This window comes from Spermophilus citellus, assembly GCF_964194105.1.
Source record: "Spermophilus citellus genome assembly, chromosome: 10".
Classification (NCBI taxonomy): Eukaryota; Metazoa; Chordata; class Mammalia; order Rodentia; family Sciuridae; genus Spermophilus; species Spermophilus citellus.
Genome location: NC_138197.1, coordinates 137,588,219 through 137,605,791, shown reverse-complemented (window position 1 = coordinate 137,605,791; position 17,573 = coordinate 137,588,219). Strand labels below are relative to the sequence as shown.

General features: G+C 54.3%; 2 protein-coding genes across 17 annotated transcripts; both read left to right on the top strand.

Annotated features, from left to right (window-relative positions):
- The first annotated feature begins 97 nt into the window (after positions 1–97).
- Positions 98–3,968, top strand: CHKB (choline kinase beta). Of its 15 annotated transcripts, none has more exons than XR_014023951.1 (11): positions 109–547; positions 802–910; positions 1,165–1,278; positions 1,441–1,588; positions 1,800–1,895; positions 2,048–2,106; positions 2,184–2,265; positions 2,485–2,593; positions 2,729–2,892; positions 3,107–3,188; positions 3,317–3,354. XR_014023951.1 is itself a non-coding variant. In XM_081309255.1 (11 exons), the coding sequence occupies exons 1-11, from the start codon at positions 296–298 to the stop codon at positions 3,389–3,391; spliced, it is 1,209 nt and encodes a 402-aa protein (XP_081165381.1). In that variant the 5' UTR covers positions 109–295; the 3' UTR covers positions 3,392–3,608. The 15 variants fall into 15 exon arrangements, 14 of the variants coding, with proteins under 14 accessions (XP_081165376.1, XP_081165381.1, XP_081165379.1 ...); XM_081309255.1 differs by having other exon boundaries at positions 109–540; positions 1,455–1,588; positions 2,729–2,832; positions 3,317–3,608; XM_081309253.1 differs by having other exon boundaries at positions 2,729–2,832; positions 3,317–3,608.
- CPT1B (carnitine palmitoyltransferase 1B) lies at positions 3,965–12,217 on the top strand. Of its 2 annotated transcripts, XM_081309242.1 has the most exons (19): positions 3,965–4,122; positions 4,682–4,841; positions 5,143–5,282; positions 5,581–5,758; positions 5,975–6,076; positions 6,269–6,406; positions 6,487–6,564; positions 7,396–7,503; positions 7,579–7,663; positions 8,249–8,444; positions 8,682–8,867; positions 9,129–9,234; positions 9,312–9,428; positions 9,828–9,992; positions 10,070–10,204; positions 10,295–10,447; positions 10,921–11,034; positions 11,641–11,733; positions 11,888–12,217. In XM_081309242.1, the coding sequence occupies exons 2-19, from the start codon at positions 4,701–4,703 to the stop codon at positions 11,969–11,971; spliced, it is 2,319 nt and encodes a 772-aa protein (XP_081165368.1). In that variant the 5' UTR covers positions 3,965–4,122; positions 4,682–4,700; the 3' UTR covers positions 11,972–12,217. The 2 variants fall into 2 exon arrangements, with proteins under 2 accessions (XP_081165368.1, XP_081165367.1); XM_081309241.1 differs by lacking the exons at positions 5,143–5,282; positions 5,581–5,758 and having other exon boundaries at positions 3,984–4,122.
- The last annotated feature ends 5,356 nt before the right edge of the window (positions 12,218–17,573 follow it).

Here is a 17,573-nt window from a genome sequence, read left to right as displayed (position 1 = left end):
CTCCCGGTCTTTCAAACGACCCCCGCCCAGAGGGGCGTGCCGACAAGCGCCCCACCCAGGGAAAGAGACTTTGCTTTTTGCCTTGCACAGGGGAGGGGCTCAGCGAAGACACTCGGCATTTGGGGCCTTCGGAAAGCTGAGGTCACGGAGAGAGCCGAGTTGAGCCGGAGAGGCCCGAGTATGACCGGAGAAGCGCAGACCAGCCGGAAGCGGAGCCGAGCGCGGCCGGAAGAAGCCGAATCCGTCCGAAGGGAGCTGAGCGCAACTGGGCGTTGGGCCCGGCGGAGCCCGCGCCATGGCGGCGGAGGGGACAACTGTGGCCGAAGGCGGGACAACTGTGACCGAAGGCGGGGCTGTCGGCGGCCGCCTGGCCAAGGACAGCTTGTGGCAGTCTAAATCCGCGGACGCGGCCCCGACCCGGCGGCGCTCCTCGTCGCTGTCGCGTGACGCCGAGCGCCGAGCCTACCAATGGTGCCGGGAGTACCTGGGCGGGGCCTGGCGCCGAGTGCGGCCGGAAGAGCTGAGGGTTTTCCCTGTGAGGTGGGAGGTCAGGGGTTAGCCCCTCCTGTGCGCCGCCGGGGCCAGGGTCAAGGGTCACCCTCGGAGTCCTCGAGACTTTCCCGCTTCTGCTGCCTCCGAGTGCTCACGCCTTGGGTGGGGCGGGGCCCGCGGAGGGCGGGGCGCGGGGGCGGGGCCCGCGGGGGCAGAGCCGGGAGGGGCCCGCGGGGGCAGAGCCGGGAGGGGCTAGGTCGCACTGTGAGGGACTTTCTCCTGCTGAGGGTGCCTGATGTGGGTCTGCAGCGGAGGTCTCAGCAACCTGCTCTTCCGCTGCTCGCTCCCGGACCACCTGCCCAGCGTTGGCGAGGAGCCCCGGGAGGTGCTGCTACGGCTGTATGGGGCCATCCTGCAGGTAAGAGGGAGTTAGGGCTGCAGGATGGCCCCATACAGCCTTAAGTCGTGCTGGTAGTGTCGTCCCCATTGTGCCGTTGAGGCCAGGGACTCAGTGATTTGTACTTTATCATACTAGAACTTGTGCTCCAGAGCCTCCAGGTAGTAGATAGTTCCAACTATGGCGGGCACGGAAAGCAGACGCTCCTGTATGTGCCAGTGCCCCACTGCCTTAGGTCCTCCTGACATGCCCCTTTACTATCCATCTTCCTTCAGGGTGTAGACTCCTTGGTCCTAGAAAGCGTGATGTTTGCCATTCTTGCAGAGCGGTCGCTGGGTCCCCAGCTCTATGGAGTCTTTCCAGAGGGCCGGCTGGAACAGTACCTCCCAGTATGAACCCAGCCCTCTTCTCCCCAAATCGCCTTCTCCCCTCAGTCCCTATCCCTTCCCCAGTGTCTGCATTCACATCCCAGTCTTTTCCCCAAGACTTTGGCCTCCTCCCATTCCCCTACCCCTGCCCCTCCTGCCCCTGCCCCCTCACCACCCTGATAGGTTCCTGGGTGCAGAGCCGACCATTGAAAACTCGAGAGCTTCGAGAGCCAGTGTTATCAGCAGCCATTGCCACGAAGATGGCCCGATTCCATGGCATGGAGATGCCGTTCACCAAGGAGCCCCACTGGCTGTTTGGGACCATGGAACGGTAAGTCAGGCTTAGGACTTACCTGAACTGGCACACACCTGAACTGAACCAAATTCTGTCCAGCCCTACAGTCAAGTGGATTAGGCATTCCAGTATCTGGTATGGGCACCCATGCTTCTCAGCCAATAGAATGACTTAATCTGGTTTCAAGGGTAGTTGGGAGAGAGGGTAAGGACAGCAGAGTGAGTGTATTCTATTCTTTGGGCTTCAGGTACCTAAAGCAGATCCAGGACTTGCCTCCCACTGGCCTCCTCAATATGAATCTGCTGGAGATGTACAGCCTGAAGGATGAGATGGGCAACCTCAGGTAAGGGCAGGCAAGTTGTGGGTGTGAGGAAGGTAACACCGAGAAACTAGGAGTCCTCCCCAGGATCTACTTAGGGTTTGGGTCATGGCCTAGCCTACGAGGGTGACTCTAGTCATTCCTAATCAGTACCCATGCCTCTCCTACCCTTATAGAAAGCTGCTAGATTCTACGCCATCGCCAGTGGTCTTCTGCCACAATGACATCCAAGAAGGTAGGAGAAGTTTTCCAATCCAAGGTAGAGGGGCCAAAGGGCCCTCATGTGATCCGAACCCCATCCCATTCCCCCAGGGAACATCCTATTGCTCTCAGAGCCTGAAAATGCTGACAGTCTCATGCTGGTTGATTTCGAGTACAGCAGTTATAACTACAGGTGAGGGTAGGAGGAAAGGCTCCTATACACCTGGTTGAATGGGAGGAAAAACAGACCAGGTGTTCATCTCTGCATTGCAGCTGCCCAGGGCATTTGGGAACTGAATGTCTACCTTGCTATACACCTGGTTGCATGGGAGGAAAAACAGACCAGGTGTTCATCTCTGCATTGTAGCTGCCCAGGACTTTTGGGAACTGAATGTCTACCTTGTTTCCCCAGAGGCTTTGACATTGGGAACCATTTTTGTGAATGGGTTTATGATTATACTCATGAGGAATGGCCTTTTTACAAAGCACAGCCCACAGACTACCCTACCAGGGGACAACAGGTATGTGGGCTGGAGGATGGGAAACAGGCCTCATCCTGTAAGGAAGGAGGGAAGTCAGTCTTCGAAGGGTATGGCCAGAAAGGGTGCTAAATATTTCAGTCTCTCCAGTTCCTGGCTCTTGTCCATTGATTTCAGCTCCATTTTATTCGCCATTACCTGGCAGAAGTAAAGAAAGGCGAGACCCTCTCCCAAGAGGAACAGAAAAAATTGGAAGAAGATTTGCTGGTAGAAGTCAGTCGGTGAGGAAGGGAGGGGCACCATGAGAGTAGGACAGGGCTCCAAGAAAAGGGGGATTACAGGTAAGGTGCCAATGCACATTGAGGCCAGAGATATGGAACATGAGGTTGAGGCTGGTGAGGAGGAACAGTTTTGAGAACTGGAAGAGTCAGGATGAGGTAGGGATTAGAATAATGGAGAAGTTAGAGTTTAGGGACTGACCAGCCTAGGGAAGGGGATCCAGGCAATGCCAAATGTGCTCTTAAATGCCCCTTCTTATCCTGCCCCCACCTCCAGGTATGCTCTGGCATCCCATTTCTTTTGGGGTTTATGGTCCATCCTCCAGGCATCCATGTCTACAATAGAATTTGGTTACTTGGTAAGTAATCCAGAGGTGGGCATGTTAGGTGGGAGCTGGAGTGCACCAGGGACCAGGTGGTCAAAGGATGGTATAGGGTGCTGGTCCTAAGTTCTTCACTGTTGTGTGAGGTGAATTTCCTTTCCTAGGAGTATGCCCAGTCTCGGTTCCAGTTCTACTTCCAACAGAAGGGACAGCTGACCAGCTTCCACTCATCATCCTGACTGTCCAGTTCCTACTCCTCAGAGTTTCTCCTGGAGCCTCCAGGGCAGGACCTTGGAGGGAGGGGCAGAGGGCAGGAGTCCCTGGGATGGGGCTGTGCCCCACAGTGCAACTGTATGAGGAGGCTGACCTCTCCTCCAATTTGAATAGTCCCCAAGGCAGGCAGGCAGGAGCCCTTGGGCTGTGTACCTTAATAAATGAGCTTCTTCCTTCACAAGATATCTTGTTCCTGACTAGCTGCAGCAAAAATACCAAGCCAAGGAATGCACACAGACTGACCAAGTGACCACTGCTTTCTGTCCTGTGGTCTGAGCTTAAAATGGTTGAGGATCCATTCTGCCCATTGGGGTACCCTATCCCTCAACCCTCCCCTCCTTGCAGCCTAGAATAACAAATAAAGGGAGGACTGGGGAGTGAAGAGGTTACACAGAGCCCTGGGATGAGCAGCCAGCCTGAGAAGGGATCAGGGAACAGGCTGCTCAGCTGACACAGCCAGCGACCTTTCCCTTACATTCAACTATTTTTAGCTCTAATGCCATCCTCCTCACGTGAAACGCTTTGCCCCCCCCACCCCCATCGTCATCCCCAACCCTTGGGGCTCCCAGATCTTCAAGCACCCTTCAGTCTGCAGGAACTTCGCCTACCCACCTGATTCCCACCGTGGAAGGGGTTTCTGGTTCCGCCCTGCATCTATTTTCTCGACCCCAATTTGGGAGTGGGTGTCAGATTCCCGGTAAGGGCGGGGTATCGGTGGCCAAGCCTGAAGGACGTGGGGACATGGGCCAGAGTGGCCAGCCCCATACACTGACAGGACCGAACCTGAGCTGTGAGTAGGGACCCGAAAAGGGCGGCCAAGCCCCCCACTCGGCCCCTAGCCCAGCTCGGGAGCCAAGCCGGTGCTGAAGTCCCGAGTTGGGGGCGCCTGGAACCCGGCTCTGTCCAGGCCGACTCCGCTTCCCAGGACGCCTCTCCCAAGCCCAAGGCCGCCCTTCGCTGTCCTTGGGGTTCCTGGAGCTTTCATGGCCCGGACCCACTTCCTTCACCATCATAGCTAGGCCAGTCCCAACGTGGGCGCGGGTTCCGCGGGTTCCGCGGCAGTTGGCGGGGCTGGGAGAGCCCGCCAGTGGGGTGGGGGCAGGGCGGGAAGGCAGGGGAGGGGGCGGCTGGGGGGAGGGGGCGGCTGGGGGGCGGGGGAGGCCTGGGCCAGTGGGGCGGGGCCTCAGCGGAGAGGGGGCGGCCCGGGGCGGGGCTGGCCTGAGCTCGCTGCGCACCCTCCTGCCACCTACTCCCAGGTGCCGACCAACCCCCAGGATGGCGGAAGCACACCAGGCCGTAGCCTTCCAGTTCACTGTGACCCCTGACGGGGTGGACTTCCGGCTCAGTCGGGAGGCTCTCAAACACATCTACTTGTCCGGAATCAACTCCTGGAAGAAACGCCTAATTCGCATCAAGGTGGGCTCAGGTGGTCCTGACCTCTCTCCCAGCAGGTGCAGGGCAGAGGCCCCATTATCAGGGTCTCTCCTTGCTTTGCTTTAGCAGTGTGGTGGGTACAAGCCCTAGCAGTGCAGAAACCATGGTGGTGACAGAGGTGTGGTGGGGCACGGTGAGCAATGGGGTGCTATAGGTGTGAGGGCCTGAGAAGGAGAACACAGGTGGTTGAGGCAATTCGCGCAGAGAGCCAGGTCCCAGGACTTCACAGTGCCTGATTACCTCATCTTTCTTCTCCACAAGGATGTCTATTTCTGCCCCACAGAATGGCATCCTTAGGGGTGTGTACCCTGGCAGCCCCACCAGCTGGCTGGTTGTCGTCATGGCAACAATGGGTTCCTCCTATTACAAGGTGGATATCTCCATGGGTCTGGTCTGTTGTATCCAGAGTTGCCTCCCTGAGAGGTAAGAAGCCAAGAAGGCAAAAGTGTCAAGGGCAAACCAGGGTAGCTCCCAAGGCCAGGGTTCCTGAGTTGGGCAGATACAGGACAACAGCCAGGGCTGGCCACAGGGGCAGTGCTCCCCCAGGGCCACCATCATCTCAGTCCCACATCAGTTTGTATTTGATAAATATACCTTAGTCTGTGTGCCCAGAGAGTTTCTTGCCCCTCTGCGCCTCCCCTGAGATCGTTCCAAGTCATCAACTGCATGTCAGAATTCCCAAGACTGGTCTCCCCTGCAGCCTTCCTTCCTTCTCCAACAGGTGTGGCCCCTACCAGACCCCGCAGACCCGGGCACTTCTCAGCATGGCCATCTTCTCCACTGGGGTCTGGGTGACAGGCATCTTCTTATTCCGCCAAACCCTAAAGCTGCTTCTTTCTTACCATGGGTGGATGTTTGAGATGCATGGAAAGACCAGTCACTTCACCAAGATCTGGGCTGTGAGCAGAAGTATTGGCGGGTTCAGGCACTTGGTTTGAGAACCTGCGGGGCTCATTTGGGGTCTGAGAAGGAGGTGAGAGGCAGACTGAGCACTGGTGTCTGGTGCATGGTTTGTCCAGAAGGGGTCAGGATAGTTCTGAAGACCTCACTTATCTGCTGATTTGTGTCTGTTCTTCCACTGGCTCCCACACCAACTCTGTGCTCTGTGTCCCCAGATCTGTGTCCGCCTTCTGTCCAGCCGGCGGCCCATGCTGTACAGCTTCCAGACATCTCTGCCCAAACTTCCTGTCCCCAGCGTACGAGCCACAATTCAGCGGGTGAGGGCCTGGGTCCCAGTGGGCACAGGAGGCTGGATTCAGAAAACTTGCCCAAACATAAAGAACTATTCCCTGTAAATAATGGGCTTGAGAGTAATGGGGCCAGGGTGAGGAGAGAGAGGTGGGAAGAGAGTTAAGGCAGAGGTAGCCATCACCGTCTGGCTCCCATGTAATGATAACTTGGCTGAACAGTACTTGGAGTCTGTACGGCCCTTGTTGGATGATGAGGAATATTACCGCATGGAGACACTGGCCAAGGAATTCCAGGACAAGACTGCCCCCAGGCTGCAGAAATACCTGGTACTCAAGTCATGGTGGGCAACGAACTATGTAAGTTTGCTGTCCTGGGCCTGTCCTCACCCATAGGTCTGACTGCCCCTTCCCCTGCTCTAACCTCCATCCACCCACAGGTGAGTGACTGGTGGGAAGAGTACATCTACCTTCGAGGCAGGAGTCCCCTCATGGTGAACAGCAACTACTATGTCATGGTAAGAACTAGAGCCCCCTGGCTCTGGGGCCGGGATTTAGGACAGCCCAAAGACTTAATGGAAGTTCCTGTGAGTGAGTGGGGGTTGTAGAGTGAGATCTGAGAGAGAGGGAGGAGAGAGGGGAGAGCCTGGAAGAAGAGTCCTGAGGCAGTATAGGGGAAGTGGCCATTCCAGGACAAGGAGAATCCTGAGACCCTGTAGCCTGTCACTGCCTCGTGGGGTCTTTTGGGCTCAGAGACCGCCTTCTGTCCAGCCTGCCTGACTCAGACTTTGACATGGCCTTTCTTGTTCCCTCACTAGCTTCCCAACCACAGGTTCCGTTTCTAGGGGACTTCCTAAACCCACCTTGCTTTGTCATTCTGTGGAGCCATGTGATGAGAACCAGGCTTCACTTCTTAGGGCTCAGGAACTCACTGTCTATCTCAGTCCACCTGACTGGCACTTGTCCTGACTGTCGCTAGTGCACAGCCAGCTGGTCTCCCTGCTCTCTCCTTTCCCACTGTCCAGAGTGCACAGGACAGAGCAGCCTATTGGAACTCCCCTCCTCCACAAACTGTCTTTCCAGAAACTTACACTCAACCTGTCCAAACCAGAGGTTTTAAGCTGCTCTTTGGTGGTAGAACCCCTTCTTCAAAGCAAAACATGAACAAATAAAATAGCAACAGATGAAAAATGCAGCTCTGGTTGAAGCTGGGTAGCTGGAGCAGGGTAGTGTAAGTTACACGTTGGATTGAGAGCACCTCGTGCCCTGGATAAGTTGGTCCTTGGTGGGGTGAGACCCAGGTGATCCAGACAGAGGCCCCCACCCTGCAGGCTCTGCTCTGTCTGTAGGACCTTGTGCTGGTCAGGAACACACAAGTACAGGCAGCCCGCCTGGGAAATGCCGTCCATGCCATGATCATGTATCGCCGCAAACTGGACCGTGAAGAAATCAAGCCTGTGAGTTACATCAGGATTGAGAATGGGGTGGGAAGGGGAGGCCTGAGTCTGAGCCATCCTGGGTCTTCCTCCCAGGTGATGGCACTGGGCATAGTGCCCATGTGCTCCTACCAGATGGAGAGGATGTTCAACACCACCCGCATCCCGGGCAAGGAAACAGGTACTAGGCCACAGCCAAGCACCACTGGCCCATCATGGCTAGGTGCCCTACTGCCTGCTCACCAACCAGAATCTCCAGTGTCTCAGGATCATGAACCTGTGAAAAGTGGTCAATTTGTGACGGATACCAGACATGTGTCATTTGCAGGCATGATCCTGGTGCTGGGACCCCAAGGGGCCCAGAACAGAGCTTCTCCCCTCCAGGGCTTCACTGTGCATGGGAAGGTGGTCGTGTGAGTAAATAGCAGTGGAGCTTAGAAGCACAGATACCCTCCCCAGAGCCCATAGAGGAGGAGAGAGCAGCAGGTTTGGCAGAGGCAGTAGCCTTCCCTGTTTCTGACACTGTCTCCTGGGGCTATCTGTATAATTTCCTAGCTCGTGGGCTCCTTCTTCTATGGAAGATCTCACAGGATGGTGGTGAGGTAGTACAGGGCCTGGCTTAGCATGGAGATCCACCCCAAGGGGAAGGAAGGCCCAGGATAGAGCTGGGCAAAGCAGAGTCTGCCAGGGCCACCTAGAAAGGGCTCACATGGGGAGACGTCTCCCCAAGGACCTGCCTCAGCCTGCCCACCGGCCTCTGTCACAGATGTGCTGCAGCACCTCTCCGACAGCAGGCACGTGGCCGTCTACCATAAGGGCCGCTTCTTCAAGGTGTGGCTCTATGAGGGCTCCCGCCTGCTCAAGCCTCGGGACTTGGAAATGCAATTCCAGAAGATCCTGGATGACCCCTCCCCACCCCAGCCTGGGGAGGAGAGACTGGCAGCCCTCACTGCAGGGGGAAGGTATCCGGGCCTGTGGGGAGGGTTTGCCTTGGCCTAGGTTCAAGGCCTCATGAGGAAAGAGCTTGGACCTGTCTGCCACCCTGGCACTGGGGGTGGGTAGGACCACACAGTGAGGGCCCTGGAGATGTCAGCAGTGGAGGGCGGGACCAGATGCTCCTCCCTCACCCGAGCCCAGCCCAGCCCAGCCAGGTCCTGGGTGGCACTCAGATCCAAAGTCCTCTGCCCTTGTGCTCCCAGGGTAGAGTGGGCACAGGCACGCCAGGCCTTCTTCAGCTCTGGCAAGAACAAAGCTGCTCTGGAGGCCATCGAGCGTGCTGCCTTCTTTGTTGCCCTGGATGAAGAGTCCCACTGCTACAACCCTGATGACGAGGCCAGTCTCAGCCTCTACGGCAAGGCCCTGCTGCATGGCAACTGCCACAACAGGTGTGTGCCTTGGCCTCCGTGTTGAGGGTTGGCAATGGGGCTAGAGAATTAAGATAGAAGTCAGGGTCACGGTCAGCAGTCAGGTTGGAGTGCAGATAGAGGTTACTTTTAGGGTTACAGTTGAAGACTAAGGAGTCTTCACATTAGGTTTAGGTTTAGGGCTTGGATTATTGGTCAGAATTGAAGGATTAGGGATTGTAGTGTAAGGTTCTGTGTATGTCCCCAGCTCTTGAGTCACCCCTGTGTCTACTTCTCCTTCAGGTGGTTTGACAAATCTTTCACTCTTATCTCCTTCAAGAATGGCTTGTTGGGCCTCAACACAGAACACGCGTGGGCAGATGCCCCCATCATTGGGCACCTTTGGGAGGTAACAGGGTTGGAGGGGGATCTGCAGGGCAGGCACTGGCAATGAGGCTTAGTTCTCAGCTTGACGTTTCTCTGCAGTTTGTCCTGGGCACAGACACCTTCCACCTGGGCTACACAGACACTGGGCACTGTCTGGGCCAACCAAACCCGATGCTAATACCTCCTCAGAGGCTGCAGTGGGACATTCCTGAGCAGGTATGCAAACCAAGAGCAGTAGGCTGGCACATGAGTGATGGGTTCTGAGTTGCTCTGCCTTCTCCTCCCCTCTAATCCCTACTACTTGGTCTGGCCCTCAGGGGAAAGGGACAGGAGCTCCCCTGGGATGCCACAGGGAAAGCAGAGTCCCTGGGTCATCTGTCATTGGTGAAAGGTGGAGATGTAAGGCTTATGTCTACCAGCACCTGTTAATGCCTCCCTCTTCCCGCTCTGGCTTAGTTGGGCCTCACAGAGTCTCCTCAGGTTGTTCTTTGTGCCCCCTGCCAGTTAAGCTACCTTTGCTTGTCACCTGTCACCAAGATGCCATGCCTCCGAGACATGACCTGGAGCCCTGCTTGGAGGGCTCCGCCCCCACCTGACTCTTCCATGTCTTGGCAGTGTCAGGTGGTCATCGAGAGATCCTACCAGGTGGCCAAGGCACTGGCAGATGACGTGGAGCTGTACTGCTTCCAGTTCTTGCCCTTTGGCAAAGGCCTCATCAAGAAATGTCGGACCAGCCCTGATGCCTTCGTGCAGATCGCCCTGCAGCTGGCTCACTTCCGGGTAGGAGCCCCTTGGGTGCTGAGTGGGCAGGGCAGCACCAGGGTTACCTGATGGATTCACCCTTCTGTGTACCCCAGGACAAGGGCAAATTCTGCCTGACTTATGAGGCCTCCATGACCAGAATGTTCCGGGAGGGGCGGACTGAGACCGTGCGTTCCTGTACCAGTGAGTCCACAGCCTTTGTGCAGGCCATGATGGAGGGGTCCCACATGGTGAGCCCCCACCCTTGCTTCTCATTCCCCAGCCCCCTGTCTGCCTTAAGGGTCAGGGCTACTCTTTACCCGTCTAATTCTGCCCTCCAGAAAGCAGACCTCCGAGATCTCTTCCGGAAAGCTTCTGAGAAGCACCAGAATATGTACCGCCTGGCCATGACAGGGTCTGGAATTGACAGGCACCTCTTCTGCCTGTATGTAGTCTCCAAGTACCTGGGGATCAGCTCTCCTTTCCTGGCTAAGGTCAGTGTTGATGGTGGGTGTGTCCTCCATCCCCCTGCATTCAGGCCCCAGGGGCTTGGCCTTGGGATGGGGCTCTACTCTTTTCTGCCTGGCCAGTTCCCCTGAAGTTGCTGTGGAAGGTGGGGGCCATCTTTCCCACACCATGCCCAACCCAGGTCAGCAGGGTCCTCCTGGTAGAGTCACTGTGCTTGTAAGGGAGACACACAAATGTGTGACCCATCAGGTGATGGCTGTGCTATTGAGAAAAGAAGCTGAGGCAGGGGAGGGGCCAGAAGGGCCTTGCATGGCAAGATGGAGGGTTTCCCACAGAGGCTGAGGTGATACAGAAGGGCTGTGTGGACCAGGGGCAGCAGCCAGGGAGCTCCTGAACACTGCGTACTCCTGCTCCTTCCGTCAGATGTGGCCTGCCTCAGGTCTGGACCTGAGTGTGCTGAGTGCCTCATGCCTAGCTGGCTTTCGCCTCCCTCTTGCAGGTGCTCTCAGAACCCTGGCGCCTCTCCACCAGCCAGATCCCTCAGTCCCAGATCCGCATGTTTGACCCAGACCAGTACCCCAATCATCTGGGTGCTGGAGGTGGCTTTGGCCCTGTGAGTATCCCTGAGGAGGCGTGGGCAGCACCAAAGCCCAGGGTTTCATTAGGGGGTGCAGAGCCTTGACTAAGGCAGACCAGGGTAGGAGTATCTTGTTTAGAGGAAATTCCCAAACCTGCATGACAGCAGAATGGCAGCTGTCAACCCAGCATACAGGACCAGGACCCAGCCATTCTAAGCACCTTTCCACTGAAGCGTGACCACATCCAGAGCAGGTTTCCAAGGAACAGGGCAACATGTCGGGTCCTTCTGAAATACGTCTACTCAGCGAGTCCAGCTCTTTCCTGCTGAGACATTCACCCAGATGCCCAGCTGGTTTGTCAGAAGGCTAGAGGCTTCCCTGGAGAAAGGAGGATGGTCTAGAGCATGAGGTTCTTGGGGGAAACAGCAGTCTGGGATACCTGGTAGGGGTCCAGAACCAGAGGGGCAGCATGGTTTGATCTTCACACTGTTTCCTGGGTGGGGAGAGGGTCCTGCCCTCTGGAAGGATGCAGCATCTAGAGGTGGACCTCCTCCTGAGTCTCTCTTGGGAAGAGCAACACCAGCTTGGCTTTCAGGCCTTCAAGGTCAGTTTACATCTTCTACTTCACCTCTCCTCCTCAGGTAGCAGATGATGGCTATGGGGTTTCCTACATGATTGCAGGTGAAAACACTATCTTCTTCCACATCTCCAGCAAATTCTCAAGTTCAGAGACGGTGAGTCTCCCCTGCTCCAGCTCAGCCCTGAGAAGGGGTACCACCTGGGGCAGCCCGGGAGCACACTGCATCTCTGGGTGGAGATTAGTCCTTGTTTGTGGGGTCAGGGGTGGGAGCTCTCCAGATGGTGTGTCTGAGTCCTCAGTTCCCACAGAATGCCCAGCGCTTTGGGAACCACATCCGCCAAGCCCTGCTGGACATCGCTGATCTTTTCCAAGTTCCCAAGGCTGACAGCTGAGGACTGGAGAAATGCCAGCTGCCCTTTCATCCCCACGTTGTGGAAGAAGGGGCCTGTGACTGGCTTGCAGACACAAGGGTGGCCATGCACAGGTGCCCAGCTCTGAGGACAGCTCTGGCAGCAGGCACTCCCCAGGTGGACGCTGCTCCCTGAGGGCCTAGGTGGAGGTGCAACAGGGAGGGAATTTTGATTTGATTTTTTTTTTTTTTTGTCTTGGTAGATACTAATAAAAATAAGGCTGTGTAATTCTCTCTCCATTTTTTCTTTGGGAACTAGAAGGCCCTCCCCCTGCCCCAACTCAGGTCAGAATGGTGGAAAGGAAGGCCTGGTGTGGGGAACTTTTCATGAGGGGCTTGTGGCCTGCTTTGAAGTGTGTGTATCTGCAAGTGAAGCCAGCTCTGAGACTGCTGTCCACACCCTCATGTGCACTTGGAATAGATCATTGCTCCAGAACCTTCCCTGGTTCCCCAAGGCCACCTCTGTTTGTTTTCCAGAGAGCAGGTCCATCTGTCTCCTCCACACTCAGACGTGCCCACTCTACTCCTCTGGGCTGGAGCACAACTCTGCAGAGGCCTATGGCATCCTCCCGGATTAGGTGGGGCCCAAATTCCAGACCTGAGGCCAGAGTGCCAGGTGATCATATCTGGGAGAAGGCACAAGGGATACAACATATCCCTCCACTCAGATTGGCTTTTCTATTAAATAACATTGAGTAAACCAAAAACAATTCTTATGAACAGTGTGAGTAGGTGCTGAGTCACTATTGCTGCATGCTTGAATTAATCCAGATCTCAGTGTTCTCTTCTCAGAACACAGAAGTGGACCAGGTTAGGTTTGGGGCCTTCACTTAGAAACCAGTGTTTGCTGAGCACCCACCACAGACATGGCCCTGTGCTGAACAGGGCACTCCGTCTGCCCAGTGTAATTCGTTGCCAGGTGAGGCAAGCACCATAAGCACTGAGTAGCCAGTGGGAACCAGGAGGCTTTGAGAATAACCCATTTAGCAAGTACTTACTGAGTGCCTGGCACTGGGCTGCAGCAGTGGACAAAACTAGCCAACGCTTCCTGTGGGATGGGAGTCTAATAAAGGATACAGAAAATAGCTGAGAAGAAGATGGACATCACACAGTCAGTCAGATGGAGATAAGTGCTAAGGAGACGGGGCAGATGGAGGGGTAGATGGTAATTCCAAAGGGCAGGCCTTCCTGAATGGAGCCACTGCTGGCAGACTTGAATGAGAGGAGGGAGAAGAGTCGTCCTTCAAGTCCCATCCTTGAGGCAGAGAAGTTCCTGGCCAGAGGGTCAGCAAGAGCTAAAGCTCCGAGGAAGGAGGTGCCTGCTGCAGGAAGTCTGCACAGGAGGGCCTGCAGCTGGTATGGTGTCGGGGAGAGGGGCAGGGGCAGGCAGACAGGAGGCAAGTCTCCAAGACCTGACTCTGGCTTCTTGAAAAGATGGGGAGGCTGGTGGGGTCTGAGCACAGGGTGACAAGAACTGTCCAAATTTTAAGAGGATCTCTCTGGCTAACCAGGATGGTAGAACAAAGTGGGATGCAGTAGGGAAGAAACAGGAGGCCTGTCAGGGAGCTTCACTGTGGTGGTGGCAAAGGGGCTTACCCAAAGGTAGTACCAGAGGACTGGAGAAGTGAGGAACTGAGAAGCTCAAAGCTGGGACTGACAAGCCTGATGTAGAGGCATCAGAGATAACTCAGTTTTTTTGTTTTTTTGTTTTTTTTTTTTACTTTGGGTGACTAAGATTTTTAAATGTGAAATTTGACTTGCCTATAAGGTATATTCATAAGAATGTCCCAAAAACTCTTGAAAACATAAATTAAAAACTAAGGCAAGATACAAACTCCTTATAACAGTTTTTTATTTTGTTTTGGGGTACCAGGGTTTGAACCCAGGGGTGCTTAACCACTGAGCCACATCCTCAGCCCTTTTTAATATTTTATTTAGAGATAGGATCTCGCTGAATTGCTTAGAGTCTCATGATCCTCCTGTCTCAGTCCAAGCTACTGCGATTATAGGCATGCACCTCCACTTCTAGCCCTATAACCATTTTGAAGGTAGTTAAAACCTTCAGAACAATGAGAGGATTCTCGGGGCACAGGCTTCTAACCTCTTGAGTCTCCATAAGTTTATGAAAATACTACTATGCTCATAAAATGGTACATTCTATATCAGAGCTTTCTTGGGCTTCCAAAATATCTTCACAGACTTCAGCCTCTCACAGTCTGCACAGGAGGGCCTGCAGCTGGTACGGTGTCGGGGAGAAGAGCAGGGGACCGGCAGACAGGAGGCAAGTCTCCTGTCCTGTGTAATATCCCCTGGGAAAGAGGGTTTTAGTAGGTTTCTGGAGACATCAGTTCACCCCATGCCTGGAGAGCAATGAACAGGAAGTTTTCAACAAGCTGGCATTAAGTTAATGCTGAAATTCAGTCATTCAAGTTCTTTTATCAGGTTTGTTCTTGGTTCACATAAGTGAGGAAAGCCAAGCATGGTAGCACACACCTGTAATCCCAGTGACTCAGGAGGATGAGGCAAGAGGGTCACAAGTTTGAGACCAGCCTCAGCAACTTAGTGAGACCCCCTTGTCAAAATAAAAGCTAACAAAGACTGGGGATGCATCTCAGTGGTAAAGTTCCTCTGTGTTGAAGTCCCACTACCAAAAGAAAAAGGTGAAAGGAGAAACAATAATGCTAAACCAGGGTATTAACCCCTGGTGAAAACCCGCCATACCCAAATAAGTTCCTTTATGTCTCATGGGTTTGTAAATGTGCATTAATTAAGACTAGCAGCCACAACAGATAAATCCTAAAATCTCAATGACTTAACCCAAAAGAGTAAAAGTTAAATTCTTGGTCAAATCAAATCCAGTTGCGTGAGGTTGGGGCTTTGCTCCATACTATTTTTTGAGGACCTAGACTAATAGAAGCCCTACCTTCAGCATGAGCACTGAACAAGTACATAGGGCAAAGAGAAAGTGAGGGCCACTTGTGGAAGGCTTTGATGGACCTAGGCTGGAAATGATGAAGGGCACTTCCATCTACAACCCCCTGGCGGAGACTCATTGCAAGGGAATGTCAGAAGTGAAGTCGGGCTGAGTGCCCAGGCTGTAATGGAAACGTTTGATGACAGCTGGTCTCAGATGCACAAGGACACAGAACAGACTGACATCTTAGGAGCTTCCTAAGAGACCAAACCTTCATGGCAGGGGCTCTGCAGGAAATTTCAGATAGCACACCTCTGTCTGCTCACACTTAAGCCAAACTGATCTTCCCTGAGTACCCTCTCCATTCCCCAAGGAAGGCAAGCTCGTCCACATCCTTACCTTTGCCCTTGGTGGACCTTCTGCCTGGAATCCTGGGCCCTTCTCAGCCTTGTAAACTCACTCCTCAAGTTTGATGGGACTACACTTACAATCAGAGTTAACCCCAATTCATGTTTTTCTGGAGTGTTATAATGGAAATCAGTGCTGGGCTATTTAAGAAAATGGAAGAATGATTGGAAATATGAAGGGCAGGTTCTGGCAGGAAAGGACAGCCAGAAAACCAGGTTCAGAAGGGACAGAAGCCTGGCAGCTTAGGGAGGAGGTGTGGCCCAGGGAGCAGTCTCTTCAATAAACAGGCAATGCTCACTGGTGTCCAGAACTGTCTGCCTCAATTCCAGCTCCTCTAACCTCCTCTTGGGTTAGACTGCTAAGAATCAGATTACTTTTAAATGCTTTTTTAAATGGAGAGAACACGCAGCAGCGTCTGGGTTTGTCAGTATTTTCAGACACAAGGTGTTCAAAATTAACCACCTTCCAAACTGGCCTCTTGGTGCTCTTTTCCTCTCCACCTCTGTACCATTTCCAGCCACATGCATATTCTTTCTTTCTCTCTCACCTCCCACACGACCAAGCTCTGTTCAGTACACCATCTGAACACCTTTTGATCCTCTGTACTTCCCTCCACCCTGGCCATGCCTACCCTTCTCCACACCTCCATCATCACTCACCCAAAGAGCCAGAGCTCGCTCCCTCTCCATCCTGCGCCCCCACCCACCGGCCGCGGGGCAAATGGCCCCTCCATTGTCACTCCTCCCTGTGCAGCACCGGCGAAGGTGGGGTTAGGCATTCCCTGCTTGGTGAGTTCTGCCTCCACTGCCCAGAGGTCAGGAGTGCCAGGGGACCTGGGCCCACACTGCCTAGCTTGGCATCCTTGTGTGTACCCTGCTGCTTTTCGCAGGTGCTGCCCCAGTGTCACGATGGGCAAAAGGTGCGACTTATGCAGTCAAGGGGGAGAAATAAAGAATGGCCACACGCTTCTGCCCTTTCCCATGATTTATTCACTCAAATCACTCAATACAATTTCACTATAGGTTCTTCTTTTTTTTTTTTTTTTAAAGAGAGAGTGAGAGGGGAGAGAGAAAGAGAGAATTTTTTTTTTAATTTACTTTTTTTTTAGTTCTCGGCAGACACAACATCTTTGTTGGTATGTGGTGCTGAGGATCGAACCCGGGCCTCACGCATGCCAGGCGAGCGCGCTACTGCTTGAGCCACATCCCCAGCCCATCACTATAGGTTCTCAATCAAGAAAACGACGATCCTTAATGCAAGGCGCTGCAATAGACATAATCAATTCACAGCACACAGTTCTAGAGTAATTAATTCTAAGCACTGCAAACACACTCATCATGACAGGCTCCTGACAGACATTCCTTCTACATGCGAAGTTCAGGTGCTGGGTGTAGAGTCTCAGGCCTTGGGCTCCAAGTCCACAGATGCCCACTCACTCAGACAGTGATCAGGTCAGGAACCAAGGCAGACTTCCCCTGGGGTGGAGCTGATGGCCAGCTGAGAGGATCATAGGGAGAAGTCGCCGCCCCCACCAGGGTCAAGATGTGGCTGTAGAGTTGGAGAGCAGTGAGGCCCACCCAGAGGGTCAGCAAACAGTGACAAGTGATGGGGTGTCAGTCCAGGTCCTCATCAGGCGCTGGGGTCTGTGTGCATCCTTGTTTTGGCTGGCTGAATGTGTGTTCATCTGCTCCTTCATTTACAGTGAAGTTGGGGGCTTAGACCACCTTTCAATCCCTATCAGCTGCCACTGGATTTCTCAGTCATTTACCCTGGGGTTAAAGCTTCTGGTCTGGTGGTCCCCACCCTGATTTTCTTGCCTTTCCCTCTGATGGGGTCCCTTTCCCCTTATGGGGTCAGCACAGCCTGCCAGAGGCTTCCCTCTGAGTTTGTCAGGGGGGGAAGTGACTTGTCTGGGCTTGCCCTCCCTCAGGCCTCTGGTCCTTGGGAAGACCACAAATACTGGACTTACACACACACACACACACACACACACACACACAAAGGTTTACAGCATTGTCTACACCCCATGCTGCGCCCCAACACAGGGACACAGTGGTCAAACAGGTCCTCCGCACGCATGGCCTCAGGCAGAAACAGGTGGGGGGACTTCCCTGGGACCAGGCGGGTGCCCTTCGACCCCTCTCCCCCGCCCCACACACGGGTGCGCCCCGCCACCCCCAGGCGCCCCGCCCTTCTTCCAAGAACAGCCAATCAGTGTGAGAGGCGTGCTCTGAGGGCGGAGCTACCAACGGAAAGGGGCGGG

Coding starts and splice junctions, on each gene's coding strand:
- CHKB (XM_081309243.1), top strand. CDS start 296: ATGGCGGCGGAGGGGACAACTGTGGCCGAAGGCGGGACAACTGTGACC. Junction 2,107..2,183: donor CCACAATGACATCCAAGAAG/GTAGGAGAAGTT, acceptor CCATTCCCCCAG/GGAACATCCTATTGCTCTCA. Junction 3,189..3,316: donor CAATAGAATTTGGTTACTTG/GTAAGTAATCCA, acceptor TTCCTTTCCTAG/GAGTATGCCCAGTCTCGGTT.
- CPT1B (XM_081309242.1), top strand. CDS start 4,701: ATGGCGGAAGCACACCAGGCCGTAGCCTTCCAGTTCACTGTGACCCCT. Junction 7,664..8,248: donor CATCCCGGGCAAGGAAACAG/GTACTAGGCCAC, acceptor CCTCTGTCACAG/ATGTGCTGCAGCACCTCTCC. Junction 8,445..8,681: donor GCCCTCACTGCAGGGGGAAG/GTATCCGGGCCT, acceptor TTGTGCTCCCAG/GGTAGAGTGGGCACAGGCAC.